Here is a 17,454-nt window from a genome sequence, read left to right on the forward strand (position 1 = left end):
CTTTATACATTTTTGTAAGGGAAAATCAAGTCTAAAATTTCTAAATGAAAATTACAAACTTCAGAAGCCTTTTTAAACCTCAAATACACAACAAGTGTATTGCAAGAATGTTCTCCTGCAACAGGGTGATCAAATTAAGATCCTACATCTGTATGAATGTATTGTAGAAATAAACCACATCCGTTTCTTTGCATAAAAGGGTATACAACAGTAGTATTGCCTTGGTCCCCTTGTTGTTCATAGGATGACTGAGGTGATGAACACACAGGAACCTGTGATAAAGGACTTCAGTGTAGCTGGAGCAGCATCAGGGGATCAGGGCATATCCTTTCAGGTGAGTCTACTGTTGCCTCAATCCATCCATCCATCCATCCATCCACCCATCCATCCATCCACCAGTCACTCAACCAAGAGTTTAATTGACAGCCTACTAATTATGAATGTGCCTTTAGTTTTGGATCTTTCTGGTAAAGTGTTGTATGAGCTCTCATTGCAAGGATCTCAGATTTGAACTTCAAATCCCTATAAGAAAGAGTAAAACACCCTAATAAAGAGTCAATCGATCCTACTTCTTGTGTCCAGATTTTCCCAGATACCCATGAGCGGAATCCCAAGCTGTCCAAGAGACTTCCCTCTATTGTGGTGGAGCCGTCTGATGGGGGCAATGTGGAAAGCGGGGAGCTCCGCTGGCCCCCTATGGATCCCAACTCTGTAGAGGCCCCAGGCGGGATGCAGCCCCACAAACACACTCCTCTTCAGACCACACAGGACCAGGCCGCAGGTAGGATAACCTGGCATGATATTCTGATTACCTCAATGTAAAGTGTGTGTGTGTGTGTGTGTGTGAGAGAGAGAGACTCTTTCCCTATCTGATTGTGACACCTCTCTCCATGTGTCTCCCAGATGAAGATCTGAATCACGGGGTGCCGGACAGCAGTGAAGTGGTGTATGGGGCCGTAGTGGAGGAATCTAACTGAGAAGATCATCCATCCACCTCCACAGCTGCTCCCACTGTAAATGTGTCCAGAGTAAGAAAGATAGACAGGTGGGCAGGTGCACTGAGGAGAGTGGAAGAGGGACTTGGAGGGTTGTTACCCTCACACCCTGCGCACTGCAAGAAAACCAATGAGTTCATTCTGACATTTCAGGCTGTACAGCGGTCTGCTAAAGCTGTCCTAAATAGCTTACTTGTGTAGTTTCATATACATGCAGACTAGATCACAGCTACGCAGCACTGAATAATTTTGTTGTCCTCTAATTGTAGATATTTTGATACCTTGTGTAAAAATGTGGAGTACTTTGTAAGAACTGAGGTGTTTTTGAACAGCAGTATTCAAAGCTGTGTCCAGCATGTATTTACTCCAAATCAAATGTAAGCTCGATAAAGTGGTGACAACTGTGGGTATTCCTGTCTCGTGAAAAACTATTATTCTGATTGTGTACGTGAGTTCTTTCAACTTGTTCTACCATAAAAAGCAACAGCTAACATCCAGAGATAGTCCTAGTTGTTACAATCAATGGGAGTAAAAATGCTGTGTGTGTACCGCAAATGCATTTTTCTCATCTGCAGTTTTTTATAAACAGTCAATAAGTGAGTGCTGAGATTGAAGCCCCAGTTATTGCACAGACAATAAAGTCTTTAGGCTTGCCAAACCTTTTTTGTTGAATTTGTCAGCCTGTGCCTTTATACTTTTCTCCCCCTCTCTCTCTCACCCCCTTCATGTCGATCCACTCCCCACCATCCACAATCCCCATGTCTGATGGCTCTCTTGGATCTGGTTCCCTGGTATAGGTCAGATTCAGTGTATTCACCTAGACACAGGCATGAGTGGCAGGGACTCAATCTTATTTTTCTATCTCTCCTTCCTTTTTGGATGTGACCTTTCAGCTGACAGCCTTGTTAAGAGCCCCACAGCAAACATGCTCACCTCTGGAAAAACAAAAGGGCAGCATTGGAGAGCAAAGGAGTGAAAGAGAAAAAATAAATATGGTGTAGAATATATTTTTTTAAATGTCTATTATTTTAATGGAATGTCAATACTGTGCACTATTTAGAGGCTAACTGGGTCTTCAAATTTGATGAAGACTCACAATGATGTATCAAAAATATACCATAAGGTACCATACTACTGCAGCAGGACTCTAGTGATTTAGTACGTTACTCCTTGATTATTATTATAACTATTTCAACATAAACACCAGACATCATTTTTCTCTTTGCTCACAATAGCATATTGTGCCCGCAAGTAGAAATAGTTGTGCTTTTACATACAGCAAGATACAGCTACAGCCATGTCAAAAGGCTACAGCATCACCTTGGCAAGCAGATTTCCATATCATTTCTGAAGCTATATTTGACCCAGTTGTATAAAACATGCCTGTTGATTCTCTCTCTGCATGTTAATACAATCACCATCACCAGTGTCCCTTTTATCATGGTGATTATCATCACAAGTACATTTACAACCTTCTGTCTATGTTTTTTCCATCCTCTATTTTGTTCCATTTTGAAGGACAAAGAGTGAGCCACGTCAGACAGCCACTTCCCTCCCTGTTGATGTAAAAGTGCCTTTTGATAGAATAGCATTAAGGTGAGGTGCATCAGGTGTTTTTTTCAGCTTTTAAAAGGGATCTTTGTTCTTGTGGTGCCCACGCTGTGTTCCCACTTTCATCTTCCTCTTCTGCTGGCTTCAAACAGGTCCTTCAAAGCGGGTCGTGATGGGTCAAGTTAGATTCCCCACCACACACCACACCTAACCTATCTCTGCTCAGTCTCACCGCCCAGCCAGCATCCTCAGCCTTTAACATCACTTTCAGCTTCCTCTCGCCCAGCAGGAACTGGATGGGGTTGTTGTCTCCCCATCATCAGGGCAGCAGGGCAGAGAACTCTCATGGCAGGGTCATTATGCTTAAATGAGGCCAAGGTCAGGAAAGCTAGGACATGCCTGTGCATTTGCGCCTGACTGTCTTTTCCCACCCAGACCAAGGACTGAAATGAAGGCTTTGAGAGGGCATGTATTTTGGCAGTTATTCACTCACTGTAAATGATGTGAAGGTGAGAGAGAACCTTCAGAGGCAGAGCTCCTCCAATGAGGCCATAAAGATTTACAGTATAATCTCCCAACAGTGATTCTCTCCCTCTTGTTTACTGTCCATATGGTAATTTATCCTGCAAAGGCTCTTAACCACACCAACTTAAACTACTATACATTCAGTTCATGTAATCAGTGAGATAGAACAACAGCCTCACTACAGAATTACAAACAAAAATGCACTTTCTGAATGCTTGTTTTATAGAATAAGATTAATCAGTGTAACATGACCACTATCATTTCAGTGAAGAACTCAAGGCTACTTCTCTCTGTTAGTGATGCAGTCCACATATGTACCACATCAGAAGGTCACCCCTGTGACCTTTTCCAGCACACATTAAATGTCATTTTAATCAATTGTAGATAAGAGGCACTACAAATGGCAGAGCCGAGGAGAACTTCAGTTAGCAGCATAAAATGGCACATTAACAGTTTCTTTGTCACAATCATCTGAACTGTCACAGTGTGAATCCTTTCATGAGACAGATTTGTTTCTAGTATGTTTCTCTAAGATAAAGTTATAATTATACAGTGCATTCGGAAAGTATTCAGATCAGCCTTATTCTAAAAATTTACGAAGTCGTTTTTTTCCCTCGTCAATCTACTCACAATACCCCATAATTACAAAACAGGTTTTAAAAATGTTTTGCAAACGTATAAAAAAAGTAATAAATGAAATAATACATTTACATAAGTATTCAAATCAAATCAAATTGTATTAGTCACATGCGCCGAATACAACAAATGTAGACCTTACAGGGAAATGCTTACTTACAAGCCCTTAACCAACAATGTAGTTAGAAAAATTATGAATAAGAATAAGAAATACAAGGAACAAGTAATTAAAGAGCCGCAGTAAAATAACAATAGCAAGACTATTTACAGGGTGTACCGGTACAGAGTCAATGTGCGGGGGCACCGGCTGTTTGAAGTAATTGAGGTAATATGTACATTTAGGTAGCGTTATTAAAGTGACTATGCATAGATTATAACAGAGAGTAGCAGCGGAGAAATAGAGGGGGTGGGGGGTGGACACCCAGCCTAAAACCCCAAACAGCAAGCAATGCAGGTGTTGAAGCACGTTGGCTCGGAAAAACTCCCTAGAAAGGCCAAAACCTAGGAAGAAACCTACAGAGGAACCAGGCTATGAGGAGTGGCCAGTCCTCTTCTGGCTGTGCCGGGTGGAGATTATAACAGAACATGGCCAAGATGTTCAAATATTCATAAATGACCAGCATGTTCAAATAATACAGTGCCTTGCAAAAGTATTCGGCCCCCTTGAACTTCACAGTTTTATTTGAGACGACTGTACAACCATCAAGAGTAATTGTCAGATTCAACTGAAGATCTCTTTGTTTCTTGGGACCTAGAACAAGCATCTTTGTTTTGTCCGAGTTTAAAAGTAGAACGTTTGCAGCCATCCACTTCCTCACTTCCTTTGGGTGGCATGGTAGCCTAGTGGTTAGAGCGTTGGACTAGTAACCGAAAGGTTGCAAATTCAAATCCCCGAGCTGACAAGGTACAAATCTGCCGTTCTGCACCTGAACAGGCAGTTTCTGTTCCTAGGCTGTCATTGAAAATAAGGATTTGTTCTTAACTGACTTGCCTAGTTAAATAAAGGTACAATTATGTCTGAAACACAGGCTTATAGCGAGGGCAATTTGGGGGCTTCACCATGTTTAATTGAAATGTACAGCTGTGTGTCATCCGCATAGCAGTGAAAGTTAACATTGTGTTTTTCGAATGACATCCAAGAGGTAAAATAGATAGTGAAAACAACAGTGGTCCTAAAACAGAACCTTGAGGAACACCGAAATTTACAGTTGATTTGTCAGAGGACAAACCATTCACAGAGACAAACTGATATCTTTCCAACAGATAAGATCTGAACCAGGCGAGAAGCCTGTCCATGTAGACCAATTCGGCTTTCCAATCTCTCCAAAAGAATGTGGTGATCGATGGTATCAAAAGCAGCACTAAGGTCTAGGAGCACGAGGACAGATGCAGAGCCTCGGTCTGATGCCATTAAAATGACATTTACCACCTTCACAAGTGCAGTCTCAGTGCTACGATGGGGTCTAAAACCAGACTGAAGCATTTCATATACATTGTTTGTCTTCAGGAAGGCAGTGAGTTGCTGCGCAACAGCCTTTTCTAAAATATTTGAAAAGGAATGGAAGATTCGATAGTTTTTTATATTTTATGGGTCAAGGTTTGGCTTTTTCAAGAGAGGCTTTATTACTGCCACTTTTAGTGAGTTTGGTACACATATAGATAGAGAGCCGTTTATTATGTTCAACATATGAGGGCCAAGCACAGGAAGCATCTCTTTCAGTAGTTTAGTTTGGAATAGGGTCCAGTATGCAGCTTGAAGGTTGAGAGGCCATGATTATTTTCATTGTGTCAAGAGATGTAGTACTAAAACACTTGAGTGTCTCTCTTGATCCTAGGTCCTGGCAGAGTTGTGCAGACTCAGGACAACTGAGCTTTGAAGGAATATGCAGATTTAAAGAAGAGTCCGTAATTTGCTTTCTAACAATCATGATCTTTTCCTCAAAGAAGTTCATGAATTTATTACTGCTGAAGTGAAAGCCATCTTCACTTGGGGAATGCTGCTTTTTAGTTTAGTTAGCTACAGTTTCAAAAATAAATTTCGTATTGTTCTTATTTTCCTCAATTAAGTTGGAAAAATAGGATGATCGAGCAGCAGTAAGGACTCTTCGATACTGCACGGTACTATCTTTCCAATCTAGTCGGAAGACTTCCAGTTTGGTGTGGCGCCATTTCCGTTCCAACTTTCTGGAAGCTTGCTTCAGAGCTCGGGTATTTTCTGTATACCAGGGAGCTAGTTTCTTATGAGAAATGTTTTTAGTTTTTAGGGGTGCACCTGCATCTAGGGTATTGTGCAAGGTTAAATTGAGTTCCTCAGTTAGGTGGTTAACTGATTTTTGTCCTCTGACGTCCTTGGGTAGGCAGAGGGAGTCTGGAAGGGCATCAAGGAACCTTAGTGTTGTCTGTAAATTTATAGCACAACTTTTGATGCTCCTTGGTTGGGGTCTGAGCAGATTATTTGTTGCAATTGCAAACGTAATGAAATGATGGTCCGATAGTCCAGGATTATGAGGAAAGACATTAAGATCCACAACATTTATTCCATGGGACAAAACTAGGTCCAGAGTATGACTGTGACAGTGAGTAGGTCCAGGACATGTTGGACAAAACCCACTGAGTCCATGATGGCTCCGAAAGCCTTTTGGGGTGGGTCTGTGGACGTTTCCATGTGAATATAAAAGTCACCAAAAATGTGAATGTTATCTGCTATGACTACAAGGTCTGACAGGAATTCAGGGAACTCAATGAGGAACGCTGTATATGGCCCAGGATGCCTGTAAACAGTAGCTATAAAAAGTGATTGAATAGGCTGCATAGATTTCATGACTAGAAGCTCAAAAGACGAAAACGTCATTTTTTGGGGAAATTGAAATTTGCTATCGTAAATGTTAGCAACACCTCCGCCTTTGCGGGATGCACGGGGAATATGGTCACTAGTGTAACCAGGAGGTGAGGCCTCATTTAACACAGTAAATTCATCAGGCTTAAGCCATGTTTCTGTCAGGCCAATCACATCAATATTATGATCAGTGATTAGTTCATTGACTATATTTGCGTTTGAAGTAAGGGATCTAATATTAAGTAGCCCTATTTTGAGATGTGAAGTATCATGATCTCTTTCAATAATGACACGAATGGAGGAGGTCTTTATCCTAGTGAGATTGCTAAGGCGAACACCGCCATGTTTAGTTTTGCACAACTCAGGTCGAGGCACAGACAACTAAGTCATTGGCCCGCCCCCATGAGCACAGACATGATCTGGCTCATGGGACATCCCTTTTCTACTGTTACGAATAAAAACCCCACCTGAAGAAATCCTCTTTAGACCACACGTACCTCGGTCAGCTGAGTGTGCGAAGGTTGAGTAGAGACCACAAAAACCTCAATATAAGCTAAGGTTGTAATGGTTTTTGAATCCCTAACCATACCACATGGAGCATTGGCTACATGGGTGGAAATGGTTCAACTCTGAGACTATCGATCCCGACAGAATAAGAGAAAATCTTCGATACTAATTACTAGTCTGCAGCTAGAAATTATGTGAACCTGAGATGCGAAGACCGACAACCACCGAAACATCTATTCTATAAGAACATTTCTGAATGGTACTCTGAAGTATCCATTCAAACCACGAAAGGTTCCAGGGAAGCAGAGAGACGCTTGGATGAACTTTCCAACAGAGAGACGGACGATTCCAACAGAGATCACGACGACACACTGAGCGTAAATATATATTGATTGCAATTATTCCCAAATGAATGAGCGTTCATGTGCAAAGGATTAGCATTTCAATTAATATAATTATCAACTGTGTAGTGTGTCTTTTGTCTTTCCCGCCATTCTCCGTCCACACCCATTTCCGATTGTCCACCAAGCCGTCATATCAGCTTAGCCCACTAGGGAACCTCCCATATCATTTCCTAGTAACCATATCTACTGTTTGTTTATGCATTTCTGTGATTATTTAGTTAGTTAGTAAAGAAATTATTAAGACAATTGGTGTATGGATGATTCATAGTAAAGGCTGGGTTCGTGCAGATAACCAACAATTTACGACGTTTGGAATGAGACTAACGTGAGGTAAAGAATAATTAATTAATTAGAAGAGTTATATTAGGAAAATTATAACTTTGTAATCTGAAGATTTTCCATGATGCCAAAGACACAACACGCCTTTGGCAGAGATTACAGGCTCGAGTCTTCTAGGGTATAACGCTACAAGTTTGGCACACCTGTATTTGTGGAGTTTCTCCCATTCGTCTCTGCAGATCCTCTCAAGCTCTGTCAGGTTGGATGGGGAGCGTCGGTGCAGAATTATTTTCAGGTCTCTCCAGAGATTTTCGATCAGGTTCAAGTCCGGGCTCTGGCTGGGCCACTCAATGATATTCAGACTTGTTCCAAGCCACTCCTGCATTGTCTTGGCTGTGTGCTGAGGGTTGCTGTCCTTTGGCCCCAGTCTGAGGGCATGAGCGCTCTAGAGCAGGTTTCCATCAAGGATCTCTTTGTACTTTGCTCCGTTCATCTTTCCCTCGATCCTAACTAGTCTCCCAGTCCCTGCTGCTGAAAAACATCCCCACAGCATGATGCTGCCACCACGATGCTTCACCGCAGGGATGGTGCCAGGTCTCCTCCAGGCGTGACGCTTGGCATTCAAGCTAAAGAGTACAATCTTGTTTTCATCAGACCAGAGAATATTGTTTCTGAGAGTCTTTAGGTGCCTTTTGGCAAACTCCAAGCGTGCTGTCATGTGCCTTTTACTGAGGAGTGGCTTCTGTCTGGCCACTCTACCATAAAGGCCTGATTGGTGGAGTGCTACAGAGATGGTTGTCCTTCTGGAAGGTTCTCCCATCTCCACAGAGCAACTCTGACGCTCTGTCAGCGTCACCATCTGGTTCTTGGTCACCTCCCTGACCAAGGACCTTCTCCCCAGATTGCTCAGTTTGGCTGAGCGGCCAGCTCTAGGAAGAGTCTTGGATGTACCAAATTTATTCCATTTAAGAATGATGGAAGCCACTGTGTTCTTCTGGACCTCCAATGCTGCAGACACTTTTTGGTACCATTCCCCAGATCTGTTCCTCGACACAATCCTGTCTCGGAGCTCTATGGACAATTCCTTCGACCTCATGGCTTGGTTTAATAAGGCTGTAAGGTAACAAAATGTGGAAAAAGTCAATGCACTGTATTACAAATCAGAATAAATCATTCAAATCATATAATTTGAGTATATATTACAAATATTCATATATTACAAATATTCATATATTACAAATATTCAAATTACTGTGCATAGATCTTCATCCATACCAACTGTACAAATGGGTCAGTTCCTCCTCACACACACACACACATACACACACACACACACACACACACACACACACACACACACACACACACACACACACACACACACACACACACACACTTTCCCACTCAGAGTGATTAATTATTGGCAAACAGCCAATCCCAAGAGGTAGGAGTGCTATATTTACCATTGCACTCCATGATGGAGCAGGAGAGAATGATAAAACAGCCCCTTACAGACAAATCTCTCGACATGAACGATGAAGAGAAAGAAAGGTTGTAAATATTTGATATAATTTATCTTTCCAGACACAAACCAGTGACTGAATTGGGTTCCAAATACAAACAAACAAGCAATCAGCATCTCTAGAGAAAAACTTCTCTGACCTCTGGATGTAGGTAGTTGAGTTCCCCTTCGTTGGGTTGCACAATGGGAGTATGAGGCATCTCCAGGTGGAGTGTTTGAAAAACATTTTTGTTGCCGATGTGATGCCTGTGTTTCCAGTGGTTTTACTGGTGTTTTTTCTAACATTCCCCAGTTTCATGGGCAAACCCTGGGGCATCTCTGGTACTCACACACTAAACAGAGCCAATGTTACAGTATAGCTTTATGAGCCCCCATCCTCCTGCCCCCAGATGCTCACAGCCCCTGTGGTTGGCTCATATTACCACCCTTTCCCTGGCACTACAACGGTGAGAGGGGGCAGAGGTATACTATCATACCTGTACCTGGCCTGTCAGAGCTTACTTGCCATCACTTACAACAGATGGCTCTTGACTTTCAATATGCAGTCACACAAGGTTGGCAGATATTCAAAAGTTTATTTTTGACCTCCAAACACAGCTGTATGTTTCTGTCTCCACATAGCTGGTGAATACAAATAAATTGTGTGTGTCACAAACAGACAGCTTAACTTGAGTGGATTGGTTATGAAACCAGCCAGCCACCTATGTCAGTGACACTGACCGATCAGGGTGGATAGTTGCTGCAGAATAGCCTGGAAAACAGACCACCTAACTGCTACCGGATGGCCTCAGGCTAGGCTGGAATCCCTCTGATGTGAGTTTATCGATCTTTGGGTATTAGATGACATTTGAAGAGCAGTTTTTGTTTTTGCTTCGTGACTCGTGTTGTTGGAGCATATGATTTTCAGTGCTGAAAGATTTACTACGATGCCCCTAAATACACCATATTTTCATACAATATTTTGTTATAATTTTTGTTACCTCAAAGCTAAATCCATTCCTCTATCTTAGTCATATAGAGATGGAAAGGGATCTCTCCTTAGAAATAACCCCTTTTCCCAAGGACATTACCATTGAGGGCTTCCACCATTTTAAAATAGTGGGCTGGGGATTCCTATAGGTTGGGAGCAGTCAGCCAATGATCAGAGCATTGTCTTCTTCTTCAAATTGGGTGCTATTGTTTGTAAATGGCTTTAAGCTATATCACTGCCATCTAGTGGCAACCAGTGGTGTAAAAATAACCCAATTGTCATACCTGAGTAAAAGTAAAGATACCTTAACATAAAAGTAAAAGTAAAAGTGGAAGTCACCCAGTAAAATACTACTTGAGTAAAAGTCTAAAAGTATTGGGTTTTAAATATACTTAAGTATCATAAGTAATTATATATGCTACAATATACTTAAGTATCAAAAGTAAAAGTATAAATCATTTCGAAATAGTTATATTTAGCTAACCAGACAGCACAGATTTCTTGTTTTGTTTAATTTACTGATAGCCAGGGGCACACTCCAACACTCAGACATCATTTACAAATGAAGCATTTGTGTTTAGTGAGTCCGCCAGATCAGAGGCAGTAGAGGTGACCAGGGATGTTCTCTTGATAAGTACGTGAATTGGACCATTTTCCTGTCACTCTCCACCTCTCAAAATGTAACAAGTACTTTTGGCTGTCAGGGAAAATGTATGGAGTAAAAAAAAAGTACATACTTTTCTTTAGGAATATAGTGACGTAACAAAAAAAGTTGTTTACACCACTGGTGACAACAATAAATGAATGACACACAATATTTGTTTCAGTCATCAATGGCACTGTCCTTGCTCTCACAGACACCTAATGGGACAAATAAAAATATGAGTCTTCCAGCTAAGTCTATGGTTTAAGTCTATGGTTATTCCTCATCTCCTATTTGCTATTGTGCCCTCTTTCCCCTCTGTCACTTTCACATGTTTCTCTCCCGGAGAGAGAACTTACTCACTGAGCCCATCCAGGCATCTTACAGCCAGTCTGCTTGTCAAATGCAATCACAATGGCTGGCATGTCCATCTCATACAGGAAGTGAGATGATCCTCCTCTCTGGTGGCACATCTCACAGCTGGGCTACTACCATTTGACATACTCAGTGCCAGGAGGGGAGCAAGGAGTGGATTGTGATCAGATCTTCCTGACTACTTTCGTAGGTAGTCAGGCACACATTGAACACTTACAAGTGTAGACTGATCTGGACAGTGAAACCATTTAAATCATCATTATCCCACCTTCTAAAATAATTTACAGGTGGCACCATTGACTTATGGCATCAAGCTTCAATGCCATACAATTCTTCTTCCGTGGCCTCCAACTGCTCTTAAATACAAGTAAAACTAAATGAATGCTCTTCAACCGATCGCTGCCTGCACCTGCCCGCCCGTTCAGAATCACTAGTCTGGACGGTTCTGACTTAAAATATGTGGACAACTACAAATATCTAGGTGTCTGGTTAGACTGTAAACTCTCCTTCCAAACTCACATCAAACATCTCCAATCCAAAGTTAAATCTAGAATTTGCTTCCTATTTCGCAACAAAGCATCCTTCACTCATGCTGCCAAACATACCCTCCTAAAACTGACCATCCTACCAATCCTCGACTTCAGCAATGTAATTTACAAAATAGCCTCCAATACCCTACTCAATAAATTGGATGCAGTCTATCACAGTGCCATTCGTTTTGTCACCAAAGCCCCATACACTACCCACCACTGCGACCTGTACACTCTCGTTGGCTGGCCCTCGCTTCATACTCGTCGCCAAACCCACTGGCTCCAGGTCATCTCCAAGACCCTGCTAGGTAAAGTCCCCCCGTATCTCAGCTCGCTGGTCACCCTAGCAGCACCCACCTATAGCACGCGCTCCAGCAGGTATATCTCTCTGGTCACCCCCAAAGCTAATTCCTCCTTTGGCCGCCTCTCCTTCCAGTTCTCTGCTGCCAATGACTGGAACAAACTAGAAAAATCTCTGAAACTGGAAACACTTATCTCCCTCACTAGCTTTAAGCACCAGCTGTCAGAGCAGCTCACAGATTACTGCACCTGTACATAGCTCATCTATAATTTAGCCCAAACAACTACCTCTTCCCCTACTGTATTTATTTATTTTGCTCCTTTGCACCCCATTATTTCTATTTCTACTTTGCCCATTCTTCCACTGCAAATCTACCATTCCAGTGTTATACTTGCTATATTGTATTTACTTTGCCACCATGGCCTTTTTTTTGCCTTTACTTCCCTTATCTCACCTCATTTGTTCACATTGTATATAGACTTATTTTTCTACTGTATTATTGACTGTATGTTTGTTTTACTCCATGTGTAACTCTGTGTTGTTGTATGTGTCGAACTGCTTTGCTTTATCTTGGCCACGTCGCAATTGTAAATGAGAACTTGTTCTCAACTTGCCTACCTGGTTAAATAAAGGTGAACAAAATATATAAAAATACAAATCAATAAAATCAATATGTGTATAAAATAAATAAATATTATTTTGAAAGAATAGCTGACAAATAATTTGCATACAGGGAGGGACCAGTAAATCGGGTCACAATACTGACACAGTGACTGGATATGAAAAACGGTTTATTACCATGTGTAGATATATTTCTGTAAATGTGGGCTCAATCAGAATGTGGACCAGATCAGGATGAAGGGCGCATGTTAGTGCCAGGTAATAAAGGAGGCTTCTGAAACCTACTCTAGAGTATCATGGTCACACAATATATCGATAGTATAAAAAATATATGTATCATTGAAATAGACAGCATAACAAGATAATATAAAATACATTGAGCAAATGTCACTACCACTACCTGGTATAATTTTATCATACGCTAAATGTACTGATCAAACAGTACATTTATAGATGATTGACAGTAGCCTACGCTGATATCGTACATAATACACCTACAGTTTTGCCTCCATATGTCTGTTTACTTATGTGACCTTTCTCACAACACACACCATTTAAACTGCTGTGAAAATGCTCTTGTTAAAGTAAATGTATTCTTTACAAATGGTAAAGCTCTCAGTGGATTATAGTGCAACCATTAAGGCTGTTGCTCACATGCTCCAGCCACCAGCTGATACAGTTGAAGTCGGAAGTTTACCTACACTTAGGTTGGAGTCATTAAAGCTTGTTTTTCAACCACTCCACACATTTCTTGTTAACAAACTATAGTTTTGGCAAGTCGGTTAGGATACGCTAAGTTGACTGTGCCTTTAAACGGCTTGGAAAATTCCAGAAAATTATGTCATGGCGTTGGAAGCTTCTGATAGGCTAATTGACATCATTTGAGTCCATTGGAGGTGTACCTGTGGATGTATTTCAAGGCCTACCTTCAAACTCGGTGCATCTTTGCTTGACAAGAAATCAGCCAAGAAAATAATTGTAGACCTCCACAAGTCTGGTTCATCCTTGGGAGCAATTTCCAAACGCCTGAAGCTACCACGTTCATCTGTACAAACAATAGTATGCAAGTATAAACATCATGGGACCACGCAGCCGTCATACCGCTCAGGAAGGAGACGCGTTCTGTCTCCTAGAGATGAATGTACTTTGGTTCAAAAAGTGCAAATCAATCCCAGAACAACAGCAAAAGACCTTGTGAAGATGTTGGAGAAAACGGGTACAATAGTATCTATATCCACAGTAAAACGAGTCCTATATTTTCATAACCTGAAAGGCTGCTCAGCAAGGAAGAAGCCACTGCTCCAAAACCGCCATAAAAAAAGCCAGACTACAGTTTGCAACTGCACATGGGGACAAAGATTGTACTTTTTGGAGAAATGTCCTCTGGTCTGATGAAACAAAACTAGAATGGCCATCGTTATGTTTGGAGGAAAAAGGGGGATGCTTGCAAGGCGAAGAACACCATCTCAACCGTGAAGCATGGGGGTGGCAGCATCATGTTGTGGGGGTGCTTTGCTGCAGGAGGGCCTGGTGCACTTCACAAAATAGATGGCATCATGAGGGAGGGAAATTATGTGGAAATATTGAAGCAACATTTCAATACAAAAATTGTGGGCTGAACTGAAAAAGCGTCTGCGAGCAATGAGGCCTACAAACCTAACTCAGTTACACCATCTCGGTCAGGAGGAATGGGCCAAAATTCACCCAACTTATTTTGAGAAGCTTGTGGAAGGCTACCTGAAACGATTGACCCAAGTTAAACAATTTAAAGGCAATGCTACCAAATACTAATTGAGTGTTTGTAAACTTCTGACCCACTAGGAATGTGATGAAAGAAAGAAAAGCTGAAATAAATCATTCCCTCTACTATTATTCTGACATTTCACTTTCTTAAAATAAAGTGATCCTAACTGACCCAAGACAGGGAATTTTTACAAGGATTACATGTCAGGAAATGTGAAAACTAAGATGAAATGTATTTGGCTAAGGTGTATGTAAACGTCTGTCTTCAACTGTATCTGTGACCATGGCTTGTGTAAAAGCCCAACGGTCTGAATTGTCTGAGGAAAGCTCTTCTGACAACCGAGAGAGAGAGAAAACATTTCACCCCTCTTCTCCAGCTCTTTTTGCCCTTTCTCTCACTCACACACATTTTCATAAAAGCTACTCTGACAACATTGGGCTGGAGAGAAACACATTTCACCTGGGTGTTCTCCTTCCTCAGTGAGAGAGAGGGAACAGGATGAGTCATGGCACAGAGAGACTGGAGGAATTAAACAGACAGATTTGTTGCATAATTCAGGTTTCTTGACACTCCCGTACTGCTGAAGGTGGGAGGGGGATAATTTTCATATCATGCTGAAGTTAGACACATACATGAGCAGAACATTGATAGACAGAACTACATTAAAAAGCACTTTGTGTGATTCACCTCTATCACGTATACACAAGGGAGTCAAGAAGCAGGTGCAGAAAGAGAGTTTAATAATGATGATGCTAGGTAGATGAACAAAAGGGTAGCGTACTGAATGTGACAATAAATCAATACCGCCTGATGACTGAGGCTACTGAGGGCTAAATAAAGGGAAGGTAATCAAGGTGATGATGAAGTCCAGGTGTGTGTAATGATGGGGAGCAGGTGTGCGTAATGATGGGGAGCAGGTGTGCGTAATGATGGGGAGCAGCTGTGTGTAATGATGGTTTCCAGGGCCAGTGGTTAGTAGACTGGCGTCGTCGAGCGCTGGAGTGGGGGAGCGGAAATAGGCATGACAATATTCCCCCTGAAACGCAGCTACAGTTGTAGGAGGACACCGACCAGGAGGACGGCCCCGAGGGCGAGGAGCGGGCCGGTCCGGACAGCGGAGTTGGAAATCCCGGATGATGTTGTGGTCCAGGATGTCAGCCACCGAAAAATAACAGTGCTCCTCTGGGCCGTACCCCTCCCAGTCCACCAGGTACTGAAGCCAACCCCTACGACGTTGGGAGTCAGGTAGGGACCTGACAGCATTGGCAGGGCTCCCATCGATGTCCAGGTGAGGTGGAGTTGTGTCGCGGTGTGCGGCATCAGCCATGGGACCATGAACCACCGGCCTAAGGAGGGAAATATGAAAAGAGGGTGACATCTGGTAGTTGGTGGGGAGTTGTAAATGGTAAATTACCTCATTGGCCCTCCAGAGGACCTTGAAGTGCCCCACAGACCAGGGTCTCAGCTTTCAGCAGGGCAGGCGGTGCGGGAAGTTCCTGGTGGAGAGTCAGACGCGATCACCAGGACGGAACACGGAGCCTCATTGCGGTGACGGTCTGCCTGATCCTTCTGATGGTAGACAGCGTGCTGGAACCTCACATGGGCTGCATTCCACATGCCGGAACCACTCGTCCACTGCAGGGGCCTCGTTCTGACTCGGAGTCCAAGGGGGAGGAGTGATGGAGTGAGTTCTGGGCATACTCCGTCCAGTAAAGTAACCGGGCGCACTCCCCCTGTCGGTCCTGGCAGTGACTCATTAGGAGCTGTAAGGAGAGCAGAGAGAGGAATAACACGGTAGGATTTGGAGAATCTGTCCACATCAACCATAACAGTGGTGAAACCATCAGACGGGGGAAGATCAGTAACGAAGTCCGCCCCTCTGCCCTAATGGATCCCAGGTTAGGATGCTTGGGTGACCACAGAAGCTGGTGCCCCTCCTGGCCGCAATAGGGACAGAGAGGTGTGTGGCCCCTACCTCCATGGGTTCAGGCTATGCCTCAGGACAGCTGAAGGAGGAGGGTGAGGACAGAGGTAGGTGCCGGCACTCCCGAAGAAGGTTATCCAGACGGATGGCCATCGGGATGAGTTTGTCCTAGGATGTGTTGTGATCCCGACACGTCATCTCCATCTGGACCTCTTCGCACAGTGCTCTCCGGAATAGAGTGCGGAGCGCCGGCTCATTCCATCCGCTGGGGTCTGACACAGTCCGAAAGGTGAGGGCATACTCCTCAGTGTTCTAGGCACCCTGCTGCAATTGGAGAAGTCGTTCACCTCCCTCTCTGCCAACTGCAGGATGGTCGAAGACCTCCCAGAATAGAGCCATGAACCACTCATTGGAACCTAGCTCTTCCTCTCCTCTCTCCCAGACGGCAGCAGCCCACTTCAACTCCTGCCCGGTCGGCAGGGAAATGACCGTGGCAACCTTGGACCTCTCGGTAGTGGGAGCTCCCTTCTGATGGGCAAAATAGAGGGAGCACTGGAGTAGGAAGCAATGGTATTTCGATCGAGTACCGTCATACTTATCCGAAAGGGATAGTCGGACATCGCCGACCTGGGCAGATGGCTGGGTAGGCTGGGGGACTGGCTCACTGTGATAGGTGGTAGGATGGTACCAGTGGTAGGATGCCCTCTGATAGGGGTAGGGAGAGCCTCGCTGGTGGTGTCAAGGCGGTGGAAAATGTGGAGGAGCTCCTCGATGGCCGTACCCAGTTGCACCTGCTGGCCGTGGTGTTGATGGAGTAGATGACCCTGTTCCTTGAACGTCTGGAAAATGGTTTTATCCTCTGTTGCTTCCATATTCTGAGGCAGTATTCTATCACATACTGTATATGCAGGGAGTCAGGAGGCAGGTGCAGAAAGAAACTTTAATACTGATGATGATGATGATGATGATGATGATGATGCAAGGCAGCGTATTGTACGTGAAGATAAACCAATACTGCCTGATGACTGAGGCTACTTAGGGCTAAATAAAGGGAAAGTAATCAAGGTGATGATGAAGTCCAGGTGTGCGTA

At 43.3% G+C, this 17,454-nt stretch overlaps 1 protein-coding gene across 1 annotated transcript; it reads left to right on the forward strand.

The window, feature by feature from the left end:
* The first annotated feature begins 244 nt into the window (after positions 1-244).
* LOC135526945 (protein LBH-like) lies at positions 245-984 on the forward strand. The gene is made up of 3 exons (XM_064955610.1): positions 245-334; positions 583-781; positions 904-984. The coding sequence occupies exons 1-3, from the start codon at positions 245-247 to the stop codon at positions 975-977; spliced, it is 363 nt and encodes a 120-aa protein (XP_064811682.1). The 3' UTR covers positions 978-984.
* The last annotated feature ends 16,470 nt before the right edge of the window (positions 985-17,454 follow it).

This window comes from Oncorhynchus masou, chromosome 32 (assembly GCF_036934945.1).
Source record: "Oncorhynchus masou masou isolate Uvic2021 chromosome 32, UVic_Omas_1.1, whole genome shotgun sequence".
Classification (NCBI taxonomy): domain Eukaryota; kingdom Metazoa; phylum Chordata; class Actinopteri; order Salmoniformes; family Salmonidae; genus Oncorhynchus; species Oncorhynchus masou.